Genomic DNA, 25,086 nt, shown 5'->3' on the forward strand with positions numbered 1-25,086 from the left:
AGATGAGGTAAGTGAAGTTTAACTCGTCTCGACTCTCTTTAATTACAGTATTGTATTTCCTGGTATCTCCGTTTATATGTATTTTAATAATAATAATAATAATAATAATAAATAAATAATATAAGCCACTTTTTTTTAAAGCGGTTTTTGTTTAACAATGCTGGGTGGCTATTTATGAGAACCTCACACTTCATTATAAATGTCTGTATTTTATTGCCATCAGCTCTCTTCATTTCCTGCCCTTCATTTTAAGGTATCTATAAAACACAATGGCCACATCTATAAAGAAAACTATTAAATAGACCTGAATGGGTCTTTGACTTGCTTCTAGTCCCACGATTTAGTACATTTATTGGCACACAGCTATCAGTATCTGGTATGACGGCATATCACATTGCATTGTTGAATTTTGGATAAGATATATGTTTATTTCCGAAGTAATACTTTGTTTTACTGTTATTTCCCTTTCTTTATCTTTTTTAATAAGCCTTTTTTAATTTTAATTTATTATTATTATTATTATTATTATTTTGAGATTGATCATACATCATTTCAGTTAAAACTTGAAGTAGCCAATATAAATACATTTTTATTTTAAAACCTGTTTTTCTCATTTCGCCTAATCTGTCTGTGAAGTCATTCGGTTTCAGAACCACAGGTCTAGAGTGCACCAGTACTGACTGAAAACGTGACATATTTCACTTACATTACAATTGGATTTCTTCAAAAGTCAACAATTATTTCACAATAAGCTTTGAAATACCTCACACTTTAATGTAGTTGATGTCTGAAGTGTTTTCATTCAATAGACCAGATTATGTAGGTCGCGATTTATTGATATCATAAATTTGTGTACTTCCTGCCTTCTTGCACTCCTTTAACAGTAGCTACTTCAACCTTGCGTTCATCAATTCTGTAATATATATATATATATATATATATATATATATAAATGGTTTTTTTTCATGAATTTATTTATTTATTTTATTTGTTTGTTTATGGGAATTGCGGTCTTCAAACGTGTTTAGAAAAATGAATGTGGCATTGGCTAAATTGTGTAGTTGAGCTCTGTCAGATTTAAGGGTATCTTGCAATTTTCTGTTGTTGTTTTAGCCTAAAAACAAAATTAGCTATTTTGTAAGGTTTAACGTATATGGTCTGAAAGTATTAGAACAGTTATCACTTTGAGGACGATAGTACAATGTACATATACGTTAACATTTAGAAAAAAAAAAGAAAAATAAAATTTGGTTGAAGCGCTGAATAGGATAATAAGCTTCTCTGTCTTTTAAAACGGTTTCACGCTTTTATTCAATTTGGATTTAAAGTTACGTTAGTATTTTCTCGTTGAATGTCTCTGAGGTCATCCCGTTTCAGAACCACAAGCATGGACAGCGTCAGAACCTTCTGTTGTTCTTTATCTCTGAATGTGTGACTATTTTCAGTCAGTTTCCTATATTTATTTTTATGTAAATTGATATTTTACAATAATAAGCGTCGACAAACATCAAACTTCACTTGGCTAATCCCTGCTGTCTTTTCAATAAATACATGAATGATGCAATGACCCAAAAAAACTCAGAGTGTCGCTATTCACCAAGACTGATGTGACTCTCATCCCACACTTAATGCATGCAAGATGAGCTGTGTGTTAGAATAAACGCCGCACAAAATGGAGTAACCGCCCGTAAATGCTGACAGAATTATTCGAATATTTTCTGCAAAAGAGTAATTTACTATTGAACATTTGCAACATCATCTCTTCAAAAATGGAACACGGATTATTTTCAGTTCCTTTCTTTACGTATTTTGTTGCTCTCATTCTCTTTGCTCTGAGATCTGTCTGTGATGACCTGAGCTACAATATTGAGGAAGAAACGAAGCGCCAGTATGTGATTGGAAATATAGCAAAGGATCTCAGGATGGATGTGAAACAATTATCTGCTCGTAAGGCTCGGATAGACAGTGAGGACAGCAGCAAACGGTACTGTGATATTAATCTGAATACTGGTGATTTAATCGTGGCAGAGACAATAGACCGAGAGGAGCTTTGTGGATCCCAAATTCCCTGCATTCTTAGCTATGATCTCTTCCTGGAAAACCCTCTTGAAGTCCATCGTATAATTCTTAAAATTCAGGATATAAATGACAACGCACCACGATTTCCAAATGAACGTATTATCTTTGAAATCAGAGAATCGGCAGATAAAGGTCAGCGATTCCGTTTGGATGAGGCGCATGACGCGGATGTCGGACAAAATGCGGTCAACAGTTATTCACTGCAGAAAAATCAACATTTTATATTGACTGTTCATGATACTGCAGATGGGGGAAAATACGCTGAACTCGTGTTGGAAAAGGAGTTGGATCGTGAACAGCAGCAGGAGATAGATATGATACTCACAGCCACTGATGGTGGTTCACCGCAGAGGTCTGGCACTGCTGTCATACACATCACTGTTCTCGATGCTAATGATAATGTCCCAGTGTTTAGTGAGTCTGTTTATAAAGTCACCCTGGCTGAAAATACACCTTCAGGAACAGAAATAATCCGAGTGAGCGCCAAGGATGCAGATGAAGGTCCAAACGGAGAAGTAACTTATGAATTCAGCAGAATGTCAGATAAAACTGCAAAATTATTTTCTATTGATAAGACAACAGGACAAATTGTGGTGACTGGAGAAATTGATTATGAAAAAGACAAAAAGTATGAAATGGGAATTCAAGCGAAAGATGCATCTGGATTAGCATCAACTGCTAAAGTTATAATAGATATAATTGATGTGAATGACAATCCGCCTAGAATCACCCTTAAATCTTTGAATAACCCAGTACCTGAAAACTCTGAGCCAGGCACTGAGGTGGGAATCATTAATGCTCAAGACAAAGACTCAGGAGAAAACCGGCAGATTCGTTGTTCTGTTCAGCAAAATGTTCCTTTCAAACTGAACCCATCTGTTAAAAACTATTTCTCTCTAGTGACTACAAAAGCTCTAGACCGAGAGAAAGAATCTGATTACAACATTACCATCACAGCCACAGATGGGGGATCTCCACCATTATCCACCTCCATGACAATTCATTTATTTGTCTCAGATGTGAATGATAATCCTCCTGTATTTGTGCAGCAGTCATACAGTGCTTATATACGTGAAAATAACAAACCAGGCTCTTCTGTTTGTTCTGTCAGTGCAAATGACCCAGACTGGAGACAGAACGGGACTGTACTGTACTCTCTGGTAACCAGTGAAGTCAATGGGGTCCCAGTGTCCTCGTTTCTATTTATTAATGGAGATACAGGGGTGATTCATGCTGTAAGATCATTTGACTATGAGCAGTTCAGAAACCTCACTGTCAAAGTTGTTGCCAGAGACAATGGATCTCCACCGCTCAGCAGTAACGTGACTGTGAAAGTCTTCATAACAGATGAGAATGATAACTCTCCACAGATATTATACCCTGTTCCTGATGGAAAGTCTTTAATGACTGAAATGATCCCTAAAGCGACTCTCTCAGGCTCTCTGGTGTCCAAAGTGATCGCTGTAGATGCTGACTCTGGACAGAATGCATGGCTGTCCTATCAGATTGTCAAATCTACTGATCCGGGACTGTTCACTATTGGTCTCCATAGTGGAGAGATCAAAACACAACGAGACATTTCTGAATCTGACAATATGAAGCAGAACCTTGTTATTTCGGTGAAGGATAATGGACAGCCCTCTCTGTCTATGACCTGTTCTGTAAATGTACTCATTTCTGACAACCTTTCTGAAGTTCCTGAACTTAAAGATATGACTTATGAGGACAACAACTCTAAATTAACGTCCTACTTGGTCATTGCATTAGTTTGCGTGTCCACCTTCTTCCTGACGTTCATCATGTTGATCGTGGCAGTGAAGTTTTGTCACAAGAGAAAGCCCAGACTGTTGTTTGATGGAGCAGTTGCTGTTCCCAGCGCCTATCTCCCTCCCAATTATGCAGATTTGGATGGAGCAGGAACTCTCCGCAGCTCTTACAATTATGATACATATCTAACCACAGGCTCACACACCAGTGACTTCAAATTCATAAGATCTTACAATGAAAACACAATTCCTGCTGGTGGGACTCTGAAATCAGTTAAAAGTGATTCATTTGGAACACATGTTCTCACTCTTGTCAACACAGAAGAGGCTGACGAGGTATGAGGCCTATTTAATAATGCATTTCTGATATAGTTTTACAGTATTTGCCTCTTTTCAGCTGTGCCTGAAAGAAATATGTATATCAGTTTTTCCATTTCATTCATAAAGCACATTATACAATTCTATAAATTAGGCTTTTGTCTGTAAGACTTTACTCGATGCCTTTATGTAAAGCATTAAGTATTTTTAATTCATTAACTGTGCCTTGTAATGCACCTTATAATGCATTGTATGATCTCATGAACAATTGTTATAATACATTATAAAACGTATCTATTTATTGTTACACCAAAAAGTAGAAAGTATAATAAGAAATGATATTATATTAAAACATTGTAAGCAACCAATTTCAGGTGTAACAAGGAATCTGCAAATATTATAATACATTTTAATATTGCCTACATTTATTTCTGAAAATATATAATGCATTACAATGAACATTATCAATACCTTTATAAATTATTTTAAAATCTTCAAGTAAAGTGTTAGCCTTGTGGCTTAAAATCAGTAAATTCTAAGACAAACACAGAGTACAGTTTTATTTATTTATTTATTTACTTATTAGTTTTATTGTGTTTACATTACTTTGTCCCACTTTACTTTGAATCCATCTTGATGCATAATTGTAATGTGATATGCAAACTCAGAGGGTCGCTATTGACCAAGAATGCAGTATCCTTTATGACTGCCCTCCCTCTGTCATAATACTTTAAACATCACGACACGCCTTATTCACACGCATCATTATATAGGTTTTTGGGCTGATGTAAATATCACTGTGGATTGTGGAGGCTGAGTTTAAAATTAACTGACATTAACAAATGGCGATTATGTTAGGATTCTTTTCTTGGTCGACGTGCATCGCGTTCTTTTTACTGTTCATGCGCAAAAGCAATGGGGATTTGAGCTACTCCATATCAGAGGAGCTGAAACAAGGATCAGTAATCGGAAATATTGCGAAGGATCTCGGTCTTAAAACGGACGGGCTATTGTCAAGAAACGCTCGGTTAGACATGGAGGAACATGAAAATCGTTATTGTGAGATTAACCTACAAAAAGGTGAATTTATTGTGACGGAGAGGATCGACCGAGAGGAACTGTGCGGTTCAAAAGCACCCTGTGTCTTAAAATACGACTTAGTTCTAGAACACCCGCTAGAGCTCCATCGGATTTCTGTGAAAATAGAGGACACAAATGACAATTCACCACGATTTCCTAACAAACTAATCAAACTTGAAATTGGAGAATCTATCGGCACAGGAGCACGCTTTCGCTTGGAGGAGGCGCATGACGCAGATGAGGGCCAAAATGGCATTCAAAATTATTCACTTGAGAAAAACGAACACTTTTCTTTATCTGTTCATTCTAATTCCAATGGAGGAAAATATTGCGAGCTGGTACTGCAAAAAGAACTAGATCGCGAACAAAAGAAAGATATGGATTTGGTTCTTACCGCAATCGATGGTGGAACTCCAGTGAAATCTGGCACTGCTGTAATTCGTGTCGTTGTCCTGGATGCCAATGATAATATCCCGGTATTTACTCAGTCTTTTTATAAAGCCAGCATTTTAGAAAACTCGCCTTTAGATACCATGGTAGTCAAAGTAAGCGCTGTGGATGCTGACGAAGGAGTGAATGGGCATGTAGTGTATGAATTTAGCCAAATTTCAGATAAGGCGTCCAGCCTTTTTTCTATTGATAAAACAAGTGGGGAAATTAAAGTTATTGGACCAATAGATTTCGAAGACAAAAACAATTATGAGATACGTATTCAGGCCAAGGATGGTTCTGGCTTGGCTTCTAATGCAAAAGTGGAAATAAATATAATCGATCTTAATGACAACACTCCTGTTATTCATTTAAAATCTAATGATAATCAAATCCCAGAGAATGTGGAGCCTGGCACTGAAGTGGCTATTATTAATGTTCAGGATAAAGACACAGGGGATAACAAAAAGGTTTACTGTACTATTCAAGAAAATGTCCCCTTTAAGCTAAATCCATCTATTAAAAATTATTACTCAATTGTCACTACAGGTCCGCTGGATCGCGAATTTACTAGCCATTATAACATAACTCTAACAGCTATTGATGGGGGAACTCCACCTTTATCATCCTCCAAAATAATTTACTTATCAGTTTCTGATATCAATGACAACTCCCCTGTATTTGAGCAGCAGTCCTACAGGGCTTATATAAGTGAAAATAACAAACCTGGCACTTCTGTTTGTTCTGTCAGTGCAAATGACCCAGACTGGAGACAGAACGGGACTGTACTGTACTCTCTGGTAGCCAGTGAAGTCAATGGGGTCGCAGTGTCCTCGTTTCTATCTATTAATGGAGATACAGGGGTGATTCATGCTGTAAGATCATTTGACTATGAGCAGTTCAGAAACTTCACTGTCAAAGTTGTTGCCAGAGACAATGGATCTCCACCACTCAGCAGTAACGTGACTGTGAAAGTCTTCATAACAGATGAGAATGATAACTCTCCACAGATACTATACCCTGTTCCTGATGGAAAATCTTTAATGACTGAAATGATCCCTAAAACGACTCTCTCAGGCTCTCTGGTGTCCAAAGTGATCGCTGTAGATGCTGACTCTGGACAGAATGCATGGCTGTCCTATCAGATTGTAAAATCTACTGATCCGGGACTGTTCACTATTGGTCTCCATAGTGGAGAGATCAAAACACAACGAGACATTTCTGAATCTGACAATATGAAGCAGAACCTTGTTATTTCAGTAAAGGATAATGGACAGCCCTCTCTGTCTATGACCTGTGCTGTAAATTTACTAATTTCTGACAACCTTTCTGAAGTTCCTGAACTTAAAGATATGACTTATGAGGACAACAACTCTAAATTAACATTATATTTGATCATTGCATTAGTTTGCGTGTCCACCTTCTTCCTGACGTTCATCCTGTTGATCATGGCAGTGAAGTTTGGTCACAGGAGAAAGCCCAGACTGTTGTTTGATGGAGCAGTTGCTGTTCCCAGCGCCTATCTCCCTCCCAATTATGCAGATGTGGATGGAGCAGGAACTCTCCGCAGCTCTTACAATTATGACACGTATCTAACCACAGGCTCACGCACCAGTGACTTTAAGTTCATCACGTCTTACAATGAAAACACAATTCCTTTCACTCAAACTTTGTGTTGTGACGAAAAAACAACAAACACATGTAGTGACACCACTGGCGAAGGACTCCGCTACCCCACTCTGGTAAATTAATACATTCCTTTAGTACTGGCTTCACTTTGTGTATTTGTTTTTGTGATTCTGTCCTTATTCTTATATTCTTAAAAAAAAATGCAATTCTGATCTATGTATCATTAGCCTCACAGTCATTATTTTCTGTCAGAGTTGTACATATTTGAGGTTTTCTGTCATGCCTTTTTAACGGTTTTAAAATACACATACATATTAATTCATCTGTAAAGTGAAAGACGTACTGCTATGATTCTTGTAAAAAGAATAATTAAATTCATCACAACACTAATAATATTAAAATAAGGTAATAAAATGGAATTGTAATTGTCATTTCAGGTTTCTTTTCCCATTTAATTTCCCACTCTCCATTATTTTATTTTATTCCCCCCACCCCACACCCTTTTAATTGTCAGGAAGTCTGACAATTTCTCCAAAAATCTTTGTAAATCTTTCAAACAATTGTTTAAAATATGTATTTACTGTTATTTAGTAGCTGTCAGTGTATTATTTTACTGTGGCTTTTTGATATTTGTAACTTTTTCTATCTAAAATCTAACTTTCACATAAGGAAGTACTTGCCATATAAAGAAACAACATGACAAATGGAAAATAAAAAAATGGTGCTAGGTGTTGTTGTCTTGTCCTAGTGCTTCAGAAAAAATGACACATTGACACAGAAAAAATAAAAATAAATAAATAAACTAACTTATCTAAATTAACACGTATGAACATGTATGAACAGAAGATTCAACCCCATGAGACACAAATTGAAAAAATTTCACAGACATCTGACTAACAGAAATGGAATAATCAGTCCCTGAGCACAAGTCAAGTCAAGTCAAGTCACCTTTATTTATATAGCGCTTTTAACAATACCGATTGTGACAAAGCAACTGAACAGCATTAATTAGGAAAATAGTGTCAATAATGCAAAATGACAATAGTAAACAATAGTAAACTTTTTCAGTTAAAGACAGTTCATCATTGAATTCAGTGATGTCAACATCCAGCTCAGTTTAAATAATATCTTTGCAATTATGTCAACGATATCGCTGGAAATGAAGTGTCCCCAACTAAGCAAGCCAGAGGCGACAGCGGCAAGGAACCAAAACTCCATCCTAGTCACATGGAGCGCAGCGTCCTGGAGATGTTGTCCGACATGGGACAATAGAGGGTCAATATCAAAAGAGCAGTCAGTATAGAGTGTGTCCACCAGCTGCTTTAAGTACTACAGATAATCTCATCCATGGACTGAATTAGTTTTGCCAGTTCTTGCTGTGAAATATTTCCCCCAAGACAAGTTCTCAAACATGGGGACACATGGTTATGCGTGGTTTGCCACTGCAAGGATGAAGCTGTTCTTTCTGTCTCTCTGTAGCAATGTCTTAGGTGTCTTATATTATGGACATTACCGTCACTATGACTTTAATTGCCAGTATGTTAAGGACTGTTCCACAGGTGCATGTGCAATAAATAATTGTTTATGGCTTTTTGAACAAGCATGAATGTTAGCAATAATATTGTAGTATTCCACTTCCAACAAAGATCTGTAAAGCTTACTTGATTTTTTAAAAAATATGTATTTATCTATTTATGTATGTATGTATGTATTTATTTATTTATTGTTTTTACAATAATATCTTTAAAATACAGTATCCTTAAAAAGGGAAATTCTTTATATTTTTATTTATTTATTATTTATTTATTTTTTTGTTTGTTTAGCTGGCCATAAAATCATGCTGTTTTTAACTTTAATGCCTTAAAGATTTCATGTAAACAGTCCTAACTTGTTTCATCTCATTTTTGTCTTTCATGCTCTCCTCTGTGAACCAATAATGGATATTCTTCTATAGGTAAGAAAAAATCGTATTTGTTCTAAATTAACTGGGATGCAAGCTTGTGATGTACATATTTAAATCATTAATTTTATAATAGAGACTGAAAAAGCCTGGAAATTTGTACGGGCAACTGACCATAAATACATTCACTTGTACAACCAGGCACAAAGCACAACATGTTGATGTTATTCAAACAAGAATTAAAAGATAAATGTTTAATAATTTTATTACTTTCTTACTTTTATGTTAAAACTGTAAAGATGTTGACTGGCTTATTCCTTGATGATGCTAACTGGTGAAAACAACAACAAAAATCAATCAATCAGTTTAGTTGATCAAATTTAGTTTTGTCTGAATAAATTAACAGTTTTTAAATATTTATTTTATAAAGATTTAATAAAGATTTTTTTAAATAATAATTATAATACAATTAATAATAATAATAATAATAACAATATAATAAAAACTAAAGTGTATTTCCTGAAGCTATACTTTTGTCAGTTGTTGGAGCTTCTTTAACATTGAATTCTGGATTAAAATCGTCGGGTGCTGTTCATGCCGATAGTGCTGAAATGGCTAGTTTTTTTTTCTTTTTCCCGCTATTGCCTGGCACTGATTAATGCCTGAACTGATGTTGCACTTTGGCTTGTAACAGTCGCATTACGGCTGCTGGTCTTGTATTTGCGACTTTGAAGCTCTGAGTGCCGCTGTTGATTAACATCTGAGTTGAGCGCGTTTTTGCTCAGCAATCCATCCCTTATTGACGCGTTTGTTGAGGATGGGCATACGCAGTGTTCTTCCGATGAAAAGAACGTAAATGCGTTATTTTGTATTTGGGATTATGATGTTTATTCATACGTGTTCCAACTTCGTATAGCGACGCATCTTATCAAGATGGCTTTCTTAAGGTTATCGAGCAATGCACACAATCCATGGATGGTTTCTAGACACTCAAAATGGCAGGTTGTGTTTTTCATTCTCTGCTTTTATGGAGTGGACGTCATATATTGCAATGCGAGATATTCCATCACAGAGGAAATGCCAGAGGGATCATTCGTTGGAAACATCGCCAAGGATCTGGGGATAGAGATAAGTAGACTCATATCTGGAAAAGCTCGCGTCGTAACAAAGGGCGGACGACAGTATGTCGATCTGAGCAGAGACAAAGGGACTCTAGAAGTTAAAGAAAGGATTGATCGCGAGGAGCTATGTAAGCAAACGACGCCTTGCAGCTTCAGCTTTGATCTTATCGTTGAAAACCCTATCCAACTCCATCGAGTCACAGTTGAGGTGCAAGATATAAACGATAATGCTCCGTTATTTCCAAAAGAAAATGTTAATTTGGAAGTAAGTGAAAATGCAATTTCTGGAACTAGGTTTCCTTTGGATAGCGCAATAGACACAGATGTAGGTCTAAATGGAATACAGAGCTATAAACTACATCCAACTGATAGTTTTAAACTGGAGGTTCATAGTCAGACTGATGGCAACAAATACATTGAGATGGTTTTACAACGAGAACTAGACCGAGAGGAACGCGATGAGATTAAATTGGTTCTTGTGGCAACTGATGGTGGGTCACCTCAGAAATCAGGCACTGTAAAAATTCATGTTACTGTTCTGGATGTTAATGATAATGCTCCAGTGTGTAAACAGTCAGTATTTAAAACTGAAGTTAGAGAGAATTCACCTGCTGGTACTGTTATCGGTACTGTTAGTGCTGCTGATGCTGACGAAGGTGTAAATGGCCAGGTTTCCTATTCCTTTGCTCTTGCAAGCAAAGAAGCAAGAGAGCTTTTTGAGATAAATACAGAAACAGGTGAAATTAGACTTCTTGATCATTTAGATTATGAATCTCAAAATAGTTATCAAATAAATATTAAAGCGAGAGATAAAGGGGGTCTCGCAGATACCTGCAAAATTGTCATAGATGTAATTGACGAGAATGACAATTCTCCAACCATACAGCTGATGTCGTTCTCAAACACCCTTCCTGAAAATTCCCCAGTGGGAACAACTGTAGCCGTCATTAACGTAGAGGACACAGATTCTGGTCAAAATGGCCTTGTTCAGTGCTCAATAAATCAAAACATACCGTTTAAAATCGAGTCATCACTCACGGACTATTATACTTTAGTTACTGATGATATGCTTGATCGAGAAAGTCTTGCTGAATATAACATAACGATCTTGGTGTCAGACAAAGGAATTACTGTGCGCCACGCGAACAAAACGCTTAATGTAAAAATATCTGATGTGAATGACAATCCGCCAGTATTCGAGTTCGAGGAATATAAAAAATTTGTTAGTGAAAATAATTCTCCTGGTCTGACTATAATGACTGTTAAAGCAAATGATGCTGACTGGGGTCCCAATGCGCAATTGTCCTACTTCCTGAAGGATGAAGACATGCGTGGTGCACCACTACGTTCTCTCGTATCTGTAGATTCACATACTGGCACTATTCATGCAGATAAATCATTTGATTTTGAACAGTTGAAATCGTTTGCCTTTAACGTGACAGCTCGAGATGGAGGATCCCCGCCCTTGAGCTCTGAAGTGACAATAACTATCAATATCCAGGATCAGAATGACAACGCTCCTCAGGTTCTGTATCCAGAACAGACTGGTGCTTCTGTGGTGGCTGAGATTGTGCCTCGTGCTGCAGATGTTGGATATCTGGGCCCATATTCACAAAACATTTTATCTTACCATTAAGACTTCTCCTAAATAGCAGTAAAAGTTTTTAGCTAAGTGTTTTCTCTTAAAACCAATTCACAAAGCTGCTGAGACATACTTTTACTTAGGAATAGAGAGAAGTCTTAAGCTAAGAGTAAGGGCGGGAATGACCTTGTTGCTATGGATGGTGTCAGCATGCTTACTAATTGTGCACACAGTGACTGGCTGATAGGGACAGGCTCTGTCAAGAGATTTACACATATACATATTGTAGAGCATGATTTTATGTTGCCATATTCAAATAAAGGTTAACAATAAATATGTTAATTGCCATATTCAAAGAAATATTTTAAAATGCAAGCTAAGAGTCACTAATTAAACAAGTATATGTTCAGCTAATTGTCAGCCTCTTACATGTATGCTTCTTGCAAACAATTAGCGAATATGCATATAGACAGCCTTTTAATTAACAGAGTGGAATAATCAAGGCTGATATTAAGACATGCAAACGTAAAAGAAAACCAGACTGGACACTGTAAAAAGTCATTAGTTGAACTTACTAGGAAAACCTGTGGAAACTGATTGCCTCAAATTTCTCAAGCAAATTAGTTTATCATTTTTGAGTTAACTCCATCGAGTCACAGTTGAGGTGCACGATAATATTCTGTTATTTGCGCAAGAAAATGTTAATTTTAAAATACCTGAAAATGCCATTTTAGGAGTTCGCTTTCCTTTAGACAGCGGCATAGATACAGATGTAGGTCTAAATGGTATACAGAATTATAAACTACATCCAACTGATAGTTTTAAACTGGAGGTTCATAGTCAGACTGATGGCAACAAATACATTGAGATGGTTTTACAACGAGAACTAGACCGAGAGGAACGCGATGAGATTAAATTGGTTCTTGTGGCAACTGATGGTGGGTCACCTCAGAAATCAGGCACTGTAAAAATTCATGTTACTGTTCTGGATGTTAATGATAATGCTCCAGTGTGTAAACAGTCAGTATTTAAAACTGAAGTTAGAGAGAATTCACCTGCTGGTACTGTTATCGGTACTGTTAGTGCTGCTGATGCTGACGAAGGTGTAAATGGCCAGGTTTCCTATTCCTTTGCTCTTGCAAGCAAAGAAGCAAGAGAGCTTTTTGAGATAAATACAGAAACAGGTGAAATTAGACTTCTTGATCATTTAGATTATGAATCTCAAAATAGTTATCAAATAAATATTAAAGCGAGAGATAAAGGGGGTCTCGCAGATACCTGCAAAATTGTCATAGATGTAATTGACGAGAATGACAATTCTCCAACCATACAGCTGATGTCGTTCTCAAACACCCTTCCTGAAAATTCCCCAGTGGGAACAACTGTAGCCGTCATTAACGTAGAGGACACAGATTCTGGTCAAAATGGCCTTGTTCAGTGCTCAATAAATCAAAACATACCGTTTAAAATCGAGTCATCACTCACGGACTATTATACTTTAGTTACTGATGATATGCTTGATCGAGAAAGTCTTGCTGAATATAACATAACGATCTTGGTGTCAGACAAAGGAATTACTGTGCGCCACGCGAACAAAACGCTTAATGTAAAAATATCTGATGTGAATGACAATCCGCCAGTATTCGAGTTCGAGGAATATAAAAAATTTGTTAGTGAAAATAATTCTCCTGGTCTGACTATAATGACTGTTAAAGCAAATGATGCTGACTGGGGTCCCAATGCGCAATTGTCCTACTTCCTGAAGGATGAAGACATGCGTGGTGCACCACTACGTTCTCTCGTATCTGTAGATTCACATACTGGCACTATTCATGCAGATAAATCATTTGATTTTGAACAGTTGAAATCGTTTGCCTTTAACGTGACAGCTCGAGATGGAGGATCCCCGCCCTTGAGCTCTGAAGTGACAATAACTATCAATATCCAGGATCAGAATGACAACGCTCCTCAGGTTCTGTATCCAGAACAGGCTGGTGCTTCTGTGGTGGCTGAGATTGTGCCTCGTGCTGCAGATGTTGGATATCTGGTCACTAAAGTGGTGGCTGTTGATGTGGACTCTGGACAGAATGCCTGGCTCTCCTATAAACTACAGAAAGCTACAGACAGAGCGCTGTTTGAAGTGGGTTTACAGAATGGAGAAATAAGAACTGTGCGACAAGTGACTGATAAAGATGCTGTCAAACAAAAACTCACTGTTGTTGTGGAGGATAACGGACAGCCCTCTCGCTCAGCTGTGGTCTCCATTAACGTGGCTGTGGCTGACAGCTTTCCTGAAGTGCTCTCGGAGTTCACAGACTTTACGCATGGAAAACTTTATGACGAGAGTCTAACCTTTTATTTAGTTCTCGCTCTGGCTGCGGTTTCTTTCCTATTTATTACTTGTGTGGTTGTCATAATATCAGTTAAAATCTACAGGTGGAGACAATCAAGCTTCCTATATCAGTCCAATCTGCCTGTTATCCCGTACTATCCACCGCATTACGCAGACACAGGAGTCACTGGAACTCTGCCGCACGGGTATAATTATGAAGTGTGCATGACGACTGACTCGAGGAAGAGTGACTGTAAGTTTTCTACACTCGGTGGACAGAATGTTTTAGTGGTGGACCCGAGTTTCACTGAGACGATGCAGCGCGCAATGAAGGAAACGAACATTCTTGAAAAATCTGAGCAACAAGAAGTGGTAAGATCCTTGCAGGAATAGATTCAATTAATATTAATAATTGTCTCTATGTTTTATGGCCATTACACCACAAAACTTCGCTTGTTCAGCCTGTTGATGTTATTTAATTGTTTGATAATATCGGCTTTAAAATATACATACATGCATACATACAGCACATACACAGTGAGTTTGAGCTTGAGGAATCCATGGATTTAGCAGAGCTCTGCGCTTTTATTTTATTTTCAACTTGCTGTTAAGTTTTAATTTTAAGGAGAGTCTGAGATTCGAGCAGTCTAGTGATAGTTTTCACGTGACGTCACACCCTTACAGGAACGCCCACATGGAGGGCAAAGCAATGCTTTCCTCCGCTGACTGCCAATTATTTTTTATGAGGTTTGCATTTAGTAGTAATGTAGTAAGACAGTGATATTGAAATGCCAAATTCAGAATACAACTTATTGATGATGCAGACTTTGTACAGGTAATCAGATTAACCCAGAATATAAACGCCATGTGCAAAGTTTAATATTAAAATTTCCCCATAGAAAACCAATATAAAGAAGACGCTTAACCATTTAACTCATTGCGTTTATGTTCCAGGCTCATTTGCTTGCCTGTATAAAGCATGCATCATCAATAAGGAGTGTACTGAATTTGATCTTTTAATATCACTGTTTTAAAGGCACTTTAAGTGTTTTCACATTAAATGTTTTAGAATGTCCCGCTGTTTTTAGTGATTGAAACATTGCGGTGGGTGATTGGATTGCTAATGGCCAGTATTTGCATTTTGTTCACATATCTTTGTTTTATTCTTTTGGGAGATAATCTAAATATTTTGGGATTAGAAACAGATGGAAAATTGACTAGCTTGTGCTGCAGTTCTATGGATGTTTTGCCCGCCAGGTCTTCGAGCCAGTCACGTGACTGAAAACTATCAATTCATTGTTGAATTCTTCGGGTGCTGTTCATCCCGATGGTGCTGAAATGGTCAGCGGACAAACACACACACACACACACACATACAAAGCAGTTTATTATTATTGTTCTTCTTCTTCTTGACTGTAAGTTTTCTACACTCGGTGGACAGAATGTTTTAGTGGTGGACCCGAGTTTCACTGAGACGATGCAGCGCGCAATGAAGGAAACGAACATTCTTGAAAAATCTGAGCAACAAGAAGTGGTAAGATCCTTGCAGGAATAGATTCAATTAATATTAATAATTGTCTCTATGTTTTATGGCCATTACACCACAAAACTTCGCTTGTTCAGCCTGTTGATGTTATTTAATTGTTTGATAATATCGGCTTTAAAATATACATACATGCATACATACAGCACATACACAGTGAGTTTGAGTTTGAGGAATCCATGGATTTAGCAGAGCTCTGCGCTTTTATTTTATTTTCAACTTGCTGTTAAGTTTTAATTTTAAGGAGAGTCTGAGATTCGAGCAGTCTAGTGATAGTTTTCACGTGACGTCACACCCTTACAGGAACGCCCACATGGAGGGCAAAGCAATGCTTTCCTCCGCTGACTGCCAATTATTTTTTATGAGGTTTGCATTTAGTAGTAATGTAGTAAGACAGTGATATTGAAATGCCAAATTCAGAATACAACTTATTGATGATGCAGACTTTGTACAGGTAATCAGATTAACCCAGAATATAAACGCCATGTGCAAAGTTTAATATTAAAATTTCCCCATAGAAAACCAATATAAAGAAGACGCTTAACCATTTAACTCATTGCGTTTATGTTCCAGGCTCATTTGCTTGCCTGTATAAAGCATGCATCATCAATAAGGAGTGTACTGAATTTGATCTTTTAATATCACTGTTTTAAAGGCACTTTAAGTGTTTTCACATTAAATGTTTTAGAATGTCCCGCTGTTTTTAGTGATTGAAACATTGCGGTGGGTGATTGGATTGCTAATGGCCAGTATTTGCATTTTGTTCACATATCTTTGTTTTATTCTTTTGGGAGATAATCTAAATATTTTGGGATTAGAAACAGATGGAAAATTGACTAGCTTGTGCTGCAGTTCTATGGATGTTTTGCCCGCCAGGTCTTCGAGCCAGTCACGTGACTGAAAACTATCAATTCATTGTTGAATTCTTCGGGTGCTGTTCATCCCGATGGTGCTGAAATGGTCAGCGGACAAACACACACACACACACACACACACTAATACAATGCAGTTTATTAGTATTGTTCTTCTTCTTCTTCTTGTGGTATTGATGTCATAATTTTGGCTTGTAACGGTCGTAGTAATGCTGTTGGTCTTGTATTGCAACTTTAGAGCTCTGAGTGCCACTGTTGATTAACATCTGAGTAGAGCTCTTCTTTGCTCAGTACTCTGTATTGCCAGCCACTTATTCACGTGTTTATAGGTTGGGCATATGGAGCGTTTTTCTGATGGAAAGAACAAAAATGCTTTATTGAGGATTTAGGATTTTAATGGCTTTTCACACTTGATCCAACATCGTTTGAAGACACAGCTTCTCAGGATGGTTTTCTTAAGTTTATCGATCAATGCACAAAATCCATGGATGGTTTCCACACATTCAAAATGGCAGGTTGTGTTTTTCATTCTCTGCTTTTACGGAGTGGACGTCATATATTGCAATGCGAGATATTCCATCACAGAGGAAATGCCAGAGGGATCATTCGTTGGAAACATCGTCAAGGATCTGGGGATAGAGATAAGTAGACTCATATATGGAAAATCTCGCGTCGTAACAAAGGGCGGACGACAATATGTCGAACTGAGCAGAGACAAAGGGACTCTAGAAGTTAAAGAAAGGATAGATCGAGGAGCTCTGTAAGCAAACGACACCTTGCAGCTTCAGCTTTGATCTTATCGCTGAACTCCATCGAGTCACAGTTGAGGTGCACGATAATATTATGTTATTTGCGCAAGAAAATGTTAATTTTAAAATACCTGAAAATGCCATTTTAGGAGTTCGCTTTCCTTTAGACAGCGGCATAGATACAGATGTAGGTCTAAATGGTATACAGAATTATAAACTACATCCAACTGATAGTTTTAAACTGGAGGTTCATAGTCAGACTGATGGCAACAAATACATTGAGATGGTTTTACAACGAGAACTAGACCGAGAGGAACGCGATGAGATTAAATTGGTTCTTGTGGCAACTGATGGTGGGTCACCTCAGAAATCAGGCACTGTAAAAATTCATGTTACTGTTCTGGATGTTAATGATAATGCTCCAGTGTGTAAACAGTCAGTATTTAAAACTGAAGTTGGAGAGAATTCACCTGCTGGTACTGTTATCGGTACTGTTAGTGCTGCTGATGCTGACGAAGGGGTAAATGGCCAGGTTTCCTATTCCTTTGCTCTTGCTACCAAAGAAGCAAGAGAGCTTTTCGGGATAAACACAGATACAGGTGAGATTATAGACTTCTTGATCATTTAGATTATGAATTGCAAAATAGTTATCAATTAAACATAAATGCAAGGGATAAAGGAGGCTTCTCAGATACTTGCAAAATTGTCATAGATGTAATTGATGAGAATGACAATTCTCCAACCATACAGCTGATGTCGTTCTCAAACACCCTTCCTGAAAATTCCCCAGTGGGAACAACTGTAGCCGTCATTAACGTAGAGGACACAGATTCTGGTAAAAATGGCCTTGTTCAGTGCTCAATAAATCAAAATATACCGTTTAAAATCGAGTCATCTCTCACGGACTATTATACTTTAGTTACTGATGATATGCTTGATCGAGAAAATCTTGCTGAATATAACATAACGATCTTGGTGTCAGACCAAGGAATTACTGTGCGCCACGCGAACAAAACGCTTAATGTAAAAATATCTGATGTGAATGACAATCCGCCAGTATAAGAGTTCGAGGAATATAAAACATTTGTTAGTGAAAATAATTCTCCTGGTCTGACTATAATGACTGTTAAAGCAAATGATGCTGACTGGGGTCCCAATGTGCAATTGTCCTACTTCCTGAAGGATGAAGACATGCGTGATGCACCACTAAGTTCTCTCATATCTGTAGATTAACATACTGGCACTATTCATGCAGTTAAATAATTTGATTTTGAACAGTTTAAGTGGTTTGCCTTTAACGTGAAATCTCGAGATGGAGGATCCCCGCCCTTGAGCTCTGAAGTGACAATAACTATCAATATCCAGGATCAGAATGACAACGCTCCTCAGGTTCTGTATCCAGAACAGACTGGTGCCTCTGTGTTGGCTGGGATTGTGCCTCGTGCTGCAGATGTTGGATATCTGGGCCCATATTCACAAAACATTTTATCTTACCATTAAGACTTCTCCTAAATAGCAGTAAAAGTTTTTAGCTAAGTGTTTTCTCTTAAAACCAATTCACAAAGCTGCTGAGACATACTTTTACTTAGGAATAGAGAGAAGTCTTAAGCTAAGAGTAAGGGCGGGAATGACCTTGTTGCTATGGATGGTGTCAGAATGCTTACTAATTGTGCACACAGTGACTGGCTGATAGGGACAGGCTCTGTCAAGAGATTTACACATATACATATTGTAGAGCATGATTTTATGTTGCCATATTCAAATAAAGGTTAACAATAAATATGTTAATTGCCATATTCAAAGAAATATTTTAAAATGCAAGCTAAGAGTCACTAATTAAACAAGTATATGTTCAGCTAATTGTCAGCCTCTTACATGTATGCTTCTTGCAAACAATTAGCGAATATGCATATAGACAGCCTTTTAATTAACAGAGTGGAATAATCAAGGCTGATATTAAGACATGCAAACGTAAAAGAAAACCAGACTGGACACTGGAAAAAGTCATTAGTTGAACTTACTAGGAAAACCTGTGGAAACTGATTGCCTCAAATTTCTCAAGCAAATTAGTTTATCATTTTTGAGTTAATAAAACTTACTGTAACTTTGTATAGGTAACTTGTGTATATGCTACAGACAGAGCGCTGTTTGGTGTGGGTTTACAGAATGGAGAAGTAAGAACTGTGCGACAAGTGACTGATAAAGATGCTGTCAAACAAAAACTCACTGTTGTTGTGGAGGATAACGGACAGCCCTCTCGCTCAGCTGTGGTCTCCATTAACGTGGCTGTGGCTGACAACTTTCCTGAAATGCTGTAAGAGCTCACAGACTTTACGCATGAAAAACTATATGACGACAACTTGATTTTTTATTTAGTTATCGCACTGGCCGCTGTTTCTTTCCTGTTTATTACTTCTGTGGTTGTCATAATATCAGTAAAGATCTACAGATGGAGACAATCTCGCTTCCTATATCAGTCCAATCTGCCTGTTATCCCGTACTATCCACCGCATTACGCAGACACAGGAGTCACTGGAACTCTGCCGCACGGGTATAATTATGAAGTGTGCATGACGACTGACTCGAGGAAGAGTGACTGTAAGTTTTCTACACTCGGTGGACAGAATGTTTCAGTCGTGGACCCGAGTTTGACTGCGAAGATGCTGCGCGCGATCAAGGCAAAACACTTAGAGGATCCTGAGTTGCCTGAATTGGTAAGATCACCTGTTCTTAAAAAGACCATATAAAATTAAAATTACATACAATGAATTGTGGTTAGTAACACTGATATGTTAAGCTATGGTAAATCTATAACACGTTACAATAAGGTTCAATTCATTAACATTACGCAATGCATTCGCTAAAATAACTATTATTATTATTAGTTCATTCCTAATGCAACAAACTAATGTTAACGAACTGAACCTTGTCTTACGCTTTAAGTCTTTAAGTAGCTTTAAGGGCTATACGTTTTTATCTGCAAAGGCATATCTGTAATGTGTAATATTAGTAATGTGTAATGTGAAAACATCTCGTTTTAACGAGAAAATATGTAGTTTTAACGAGAAAACATCTCGTTATTACGAGAAAAGATGTCGTTTTAACGAGAAAAGATGTCGTTATTACGAGAAAAGATGTCGTTTTAACGAGAAAATATGTCGTTTTAACGAGAAAACATCTCGTTATTACGACATAATTGAGTGGAAAAAATAATATGTGTGCGGCAGCAATGCGTCACCGTACTTTTATTATGGTTGTTTACCGATTTTAACTCTAAGGGCCGCTGTTGATTTGTAGAAACGCAAAGTGATTGCCAGTGAGTGGTTGGTGGAGCTGTGGTGATGCAGGTAGGAGATTCTGGAGGAGACTAAAGAGAGTCGATGAATGGAGACATTCACTGACTAATAGCAAAGAAACTGGATGTATTCGTGGATACGTTTACTGCGGAACATCATCTACAGTTTGTAATTTGAATACGTAAAAATGCTTGTGATTAGAGCACGTAGAAGGATTCATTGTTACCAATCGCGAGGACAGCCACTGGATCGTGTTTTCTTATGGAGGGTCTTATTTATCATGGCTGCTTGTTCGATCTCAAACATAAACGCACAGATTCGTTACTCGGTTCCAGAGGAAATGAAGAAAGGGTCGCTTATCGGGAATATAGCTCATGATCTTGGTCTGGATGTTCAAAGACTGCGCTCGGGTCGGGCTCGTATCGTGTCTGGCGACAGCCCTGAGTACGTAGAGCTGAAAACAGACAAAGGGATCTTGGTTGTAAAGGAGAGAATTGACCGAGAGCAGCTTTGCCCTGAAACCACTCCGTGCAGCTTCACGTTTGAAATAATACTTGATAATCCAGTGGAACTACATCATGTTACGGTGGAAATATTGGATGTAAACGATCACTCGCCAACATTTCCGAAAGATGTAATTCATTTTGAAATAAGTGAAACGGCCACACCTGGAGCTCGTTTCCAACTGGGAAGCGCAGATGATCCTGATGTGGGCTTTAATTGTATCCAAAATTATATCATATCACAGAATGATAATTTTATTTTAAAACAGCATGCACGACAAGGTGGGGTCAAATATGCTGAAATGGTTCTCCAGAAGCCCTTAGACAGAGAGCAGCAGCCACGATTGTCTCTTATTATCACAGCAATCGATGGAGGAAACCCTCAAAGATCAGGTAACGTCAAAATAGAGGTAAATGTACTAGATGCAAATGACAACGCGCCAGTATTCAACCAATCAGTTTACAAAGCAACAGTAGCAGAAAATTCATCTACTGGAACTTATATAACTACGGTTAATGCTAGTGATGCAGACAGTGGGACAAACAGTTTGGTCTCGTATAGCTTTACGAACATGAAAGTCATCAGCGAGATTTTTGAGTTGGATGAACGCACTGGTGTTATAAAGCTAACTGGGGATCTTGACCATGAAAAAGCAAAGAAATACGAAATTGATATCGAAGCAAAGGACCAAGGTGGATTGGGAGACTCTGCTAAAGTCATTGTTGATTTAATTGATGTAAATGACAATGCACCAACAATCAGTGTTATGTCATTTTTTACCCCAGTAAGTGAGGATGCACCTCTTGGCACCACTATCGCTATTTTCAGTGTGAAGGATGTAGATGCAGGAGACAATGGTCACGTTGTCTGTACAGTTGATCGAAATACTCCATTTAAACTACATTCCTCACTGCGAAATTATTACTCTTTAGTCACTGATGCTGCTTTAGATCGTGAACGTGTGGCAGAATATAATAGTCAAACAAAAACTCACTGTTGTTGTGGAGGATAACGGACAGCCCTCTCGCTCAGCTGTGGTCTCCATTAATGTGGCTGTGGCTGACAGCTTTCCTGAAGTGCTGTCAGAGTTCACTCAATTTACGCATGAAAAACAATATGATGATAACCTGACTATGTATTTAGTTCTAGCTCTGGCTGCAGTTTCTTTCCTATTTATTACCTGTGTGGTTGTCATAATATCAGTAAAGATCTACAGATGGAGACAATCTCGCTTCTTATATCAGTCCAATCTGCCTGTTATCCCGTACTATCCACCGCATTACGCAGACACAGGAGTCACTGGGACTCTGCCGCACGGGTATAATTATGAAGTGTGCATGACGACTGACTCGAGGAAGAGTGACTGTAAGTTTTCTACACTCGGTGGACAGAATGTTTTAGTGGTGGACCCGAGTTTCGCTGAGACGATGCAGCGCCCAATGCAGGAAAGGAACTTCTTAGAAGATTCCGGCGAGTGTTCTGAAATGGTAAGATCAACTGTTATTTAAAAATATAAAATGATATAAAGTCTTCGTGATATTAAAATTACATTCAATAAGTTTTGCTTGGTAATATCGGAGAACATTTTTCACTAGTCCTATAAAAAAATTAGTATCCAATATGTTTTTTTTCCATTAACGCAAGTTGAACTAATAATTACATTTTTACAGTATTTATTACATTTTAACATATAATTATACTATTGTTCAGTATTAAATCACTTTTGTTCATAATACGTTGTTCATAAAATGTAGAAACAATATTAGTACGTGATAACATTAAATTACTGTAATAAACGCTATAAAATGTTTATCATTTTAGTTCATGATTCGTAAAGCATTAACTAATGCGAAGGAATTTAGCCTAACCTTAAAGTGTTACCTTAAAATCGTGATTCGATAATAAAGTCTGTTCTGTCTGCCGCACTGCATTTTTACATAGTACCTTACTTTAAAATAATTTCGAATTTCTTTTCACTAATAAATGAATCATGTTTGTTTTCTTATATTTAAGTAGTGCATTGCATAGTAAGATGATATATATATATATATATATTGTTCAGTTTTTTATTGTTGAGAGCTAATGACTGAATTGAATTCTAGTTCCAAGACATTTCAAAGCTTGTTAGTGTTGTTTCTCGTTCTCAGCTCTAAGGGCCGCTGTTGATTTGTAGAAAAGCATATAATCACCAGTGAGTGGTTGGTGGAGCTGTGGTGATGCAGGTAGGAGATTCTGGAGGAGACTAAAGAGAGTCGATGAATGGAGACAGTCACTGGCTAATAGCAAACAAACTGGATGTATTTGTGGATATTTTGATTGCGGAACATCATCTACAGTTTGTAATTTGAATATATAACTTATAAAATGTTTGTGATCAAAGCATATAGAGAGATTCATTGTTACCAATCGCGAGGACAGCCACTGGATCGTGTTTTCTTATGGAGGGTCTTATTTATCATGGCTGCTTGTTCGATCTCAAACATAAACGCACAGATTCGTTACTCGGTTCCAGAGGAAATGAAGAAAGGGTCGCTTATCGGGAATATAGCTCATGATCTTGGTCTGGATGTTCAAAGACTGCGCTCGGGTCGGGCTCGTATCGTGAATGGCGACAGCCCTGAGTACGTAGAACTGAAAACAGACAAAGGGATATTGGTTGTAAAGGAGAGAATTGACCGAGAGCAGATTTGCCCTGAAACCACTCCGTGCAGCTTCACGTTTGAAATAATACTTGATAATCCAGTGGAACTACATCATGTTACTGTAGAAATATTGGATGTAAACGATCACTCGCCAACATTTCCGAAAGAAGAAATTAATCTTGAAATAAGTGAATCAGCCACACTTGGATCTCGATTCTTACTGGGAAGCGCAGATGATTCTGATGTAGGTGTGAATGCTCTCCAAAATTATATTATGTCAAATAATGATTATTTTATTCTGAAGCAACACGCGCGCCCCGATGGAGTTAAATATGCTGAAATGGTGCTTCGGAAGCCTCTAGACAGAGAGCAGCATCCACGACTGTCTCTCATTCTCACGGCAGTGGACGGAGGAAACCCTGAAAGATCAGGTAATATGAAAATTGAGGTGAATATTCTAGATGTAAATGACAACGCGCCAGTATTCAACCAGTCAATTTACAGAGCAATAATAACTGAAAATGCGCCTAAAGGAACTTACATTACAACTGTTAATGCAAGTGATGCAGATAGTGGGATGTATAGCTTGATTTCATACAGTTTCGCTAATTTAAAAGGTAACATAAAATACATTTTTAAAATCGATGAAACAACCGGTGTTATAACTCTAATTGGGGAACTTGATTACGAAAAAGCAAAAAAATATGAAATTGGAATCGAGGCCAAAGACCAGGGTGGTTTAGGAAACGCAGCCAAAGTCATAGTTGATTTAATTGATGTAAATGACAATGCGCCAACAATCAGTGTTATGTCATTTTTTACCCCAGTGGTTATCCCGTACTATCCACCGCATTACGCAGACACAGGAGTCACTGGAACTCTGCCGCACGGGTATAATTATGAAGTGTGCATGACGACTGACTCGAGGAAGAGTGACTGTAAGTTTTCTACACTCGGTGGACAGAATGTTTTAGTGGTGGACCCGAGTTTCACTGAGACGATGCAGCGCGCAATGAAGGAAACGAACAGTTTCTCCTTTAAGGAAGAAAACAGTCTTTCAGAATTGGTAAGATGGCACCTTAAACACTTTTCTTATACATTACTTATAGTCTCTTTGGTCTGTGATCGTGTATTTCTTGGCATAGGTTTTTATTTTTTATTTTTTACTTTTGTGGTAATTTTGTGACGCTCCAACAACGTTTCAGAACCACTTACTGGACAGCGCCAAATAGTAATATATATAT

At 37.7% G+C, this 25,086-nt stretch overlaps 3 protein-coding genes and 1 pseudogene across 3 annotated transcripts; all 4 read left to right on the top strand.

Moving 5' to 3' along the window:
* Positions 1-2: 2 nt before the first annotated feature.
* LOC107586190 (protocadherin beta-7-like) lies at positions 3-9,958 on the top strand. Its single transcript, XM_016273459.1, has 5 exons — positions 3-7; positions 1,838-2,118; positions 2,326-4,181; positions 6,572-7,216; positions 9,896-9,958. The coding sequence occupies exons 1-5, from the start codon at positions 3-5 to the stop codon at positions 9,956-9,958; spliced, it is 2,850 nt and encodes a 949-aa protein (XP_016128945.1).
* Positions 9,959-10,014: 56 nt separating this feature from the next.
* LOC107586191 (protocadherin beta-16-like) lies at positions 10,015-11,958 on the top strand. The gene has a single exon (XM_016273460.1). The coding sequence runs from the start codon at positions 10,135-10,137 to the stop codon at positions 11,956-11,958; it is 1,824 nt and encodes a 607-aa protein (XP_016128946.1). The 5' UTR covers positions 10,015-10,134.
* Positions 11,959-12,550: 592 nt separating this feature from the next.
* Positions 12,551-14,629, top strand: LOC107586192 (protocadherin beta-16-like; the record flags this gene model as incomplete). Its single annotated transcript, XM_016273461.1, has 1 exon — positions 12,551-14,629. A coding segment is annotated over one exon (2,079 nt), but the record flags the coding sequence as incomplete, so codon positions are not given.
* A 2,510-nt stretch (positions 14,630-17,139) lies between these two features.
* LOC107586193 (protocadherin gamma-A6-like) lies at positions 17,140-23,353 on the top strand (annotated as a pseudogene).
* The last annotated feature ends 1,733 nt before the right edge of the window (positions 23,354-25,086 follow it).

This window comes from Sinocyclocheilus grahami, unplaced genomic scaffold (genome assembly GCF_001515645.1).
Source record: "Sinocyclocheilus grahami isolate Dianchi unplaced genomic scaffold, SAMN03320097.WGS_v1.1 scaffold78.1, whole genome shotgun sequence".
Lineage (NCBI taxonomy): Eukaryota > Metazoa > Chordata > Actinopteri > Cypriniformes > Cyprinidae > Sinocyclocheilus > Sinocyclocheilus grahami.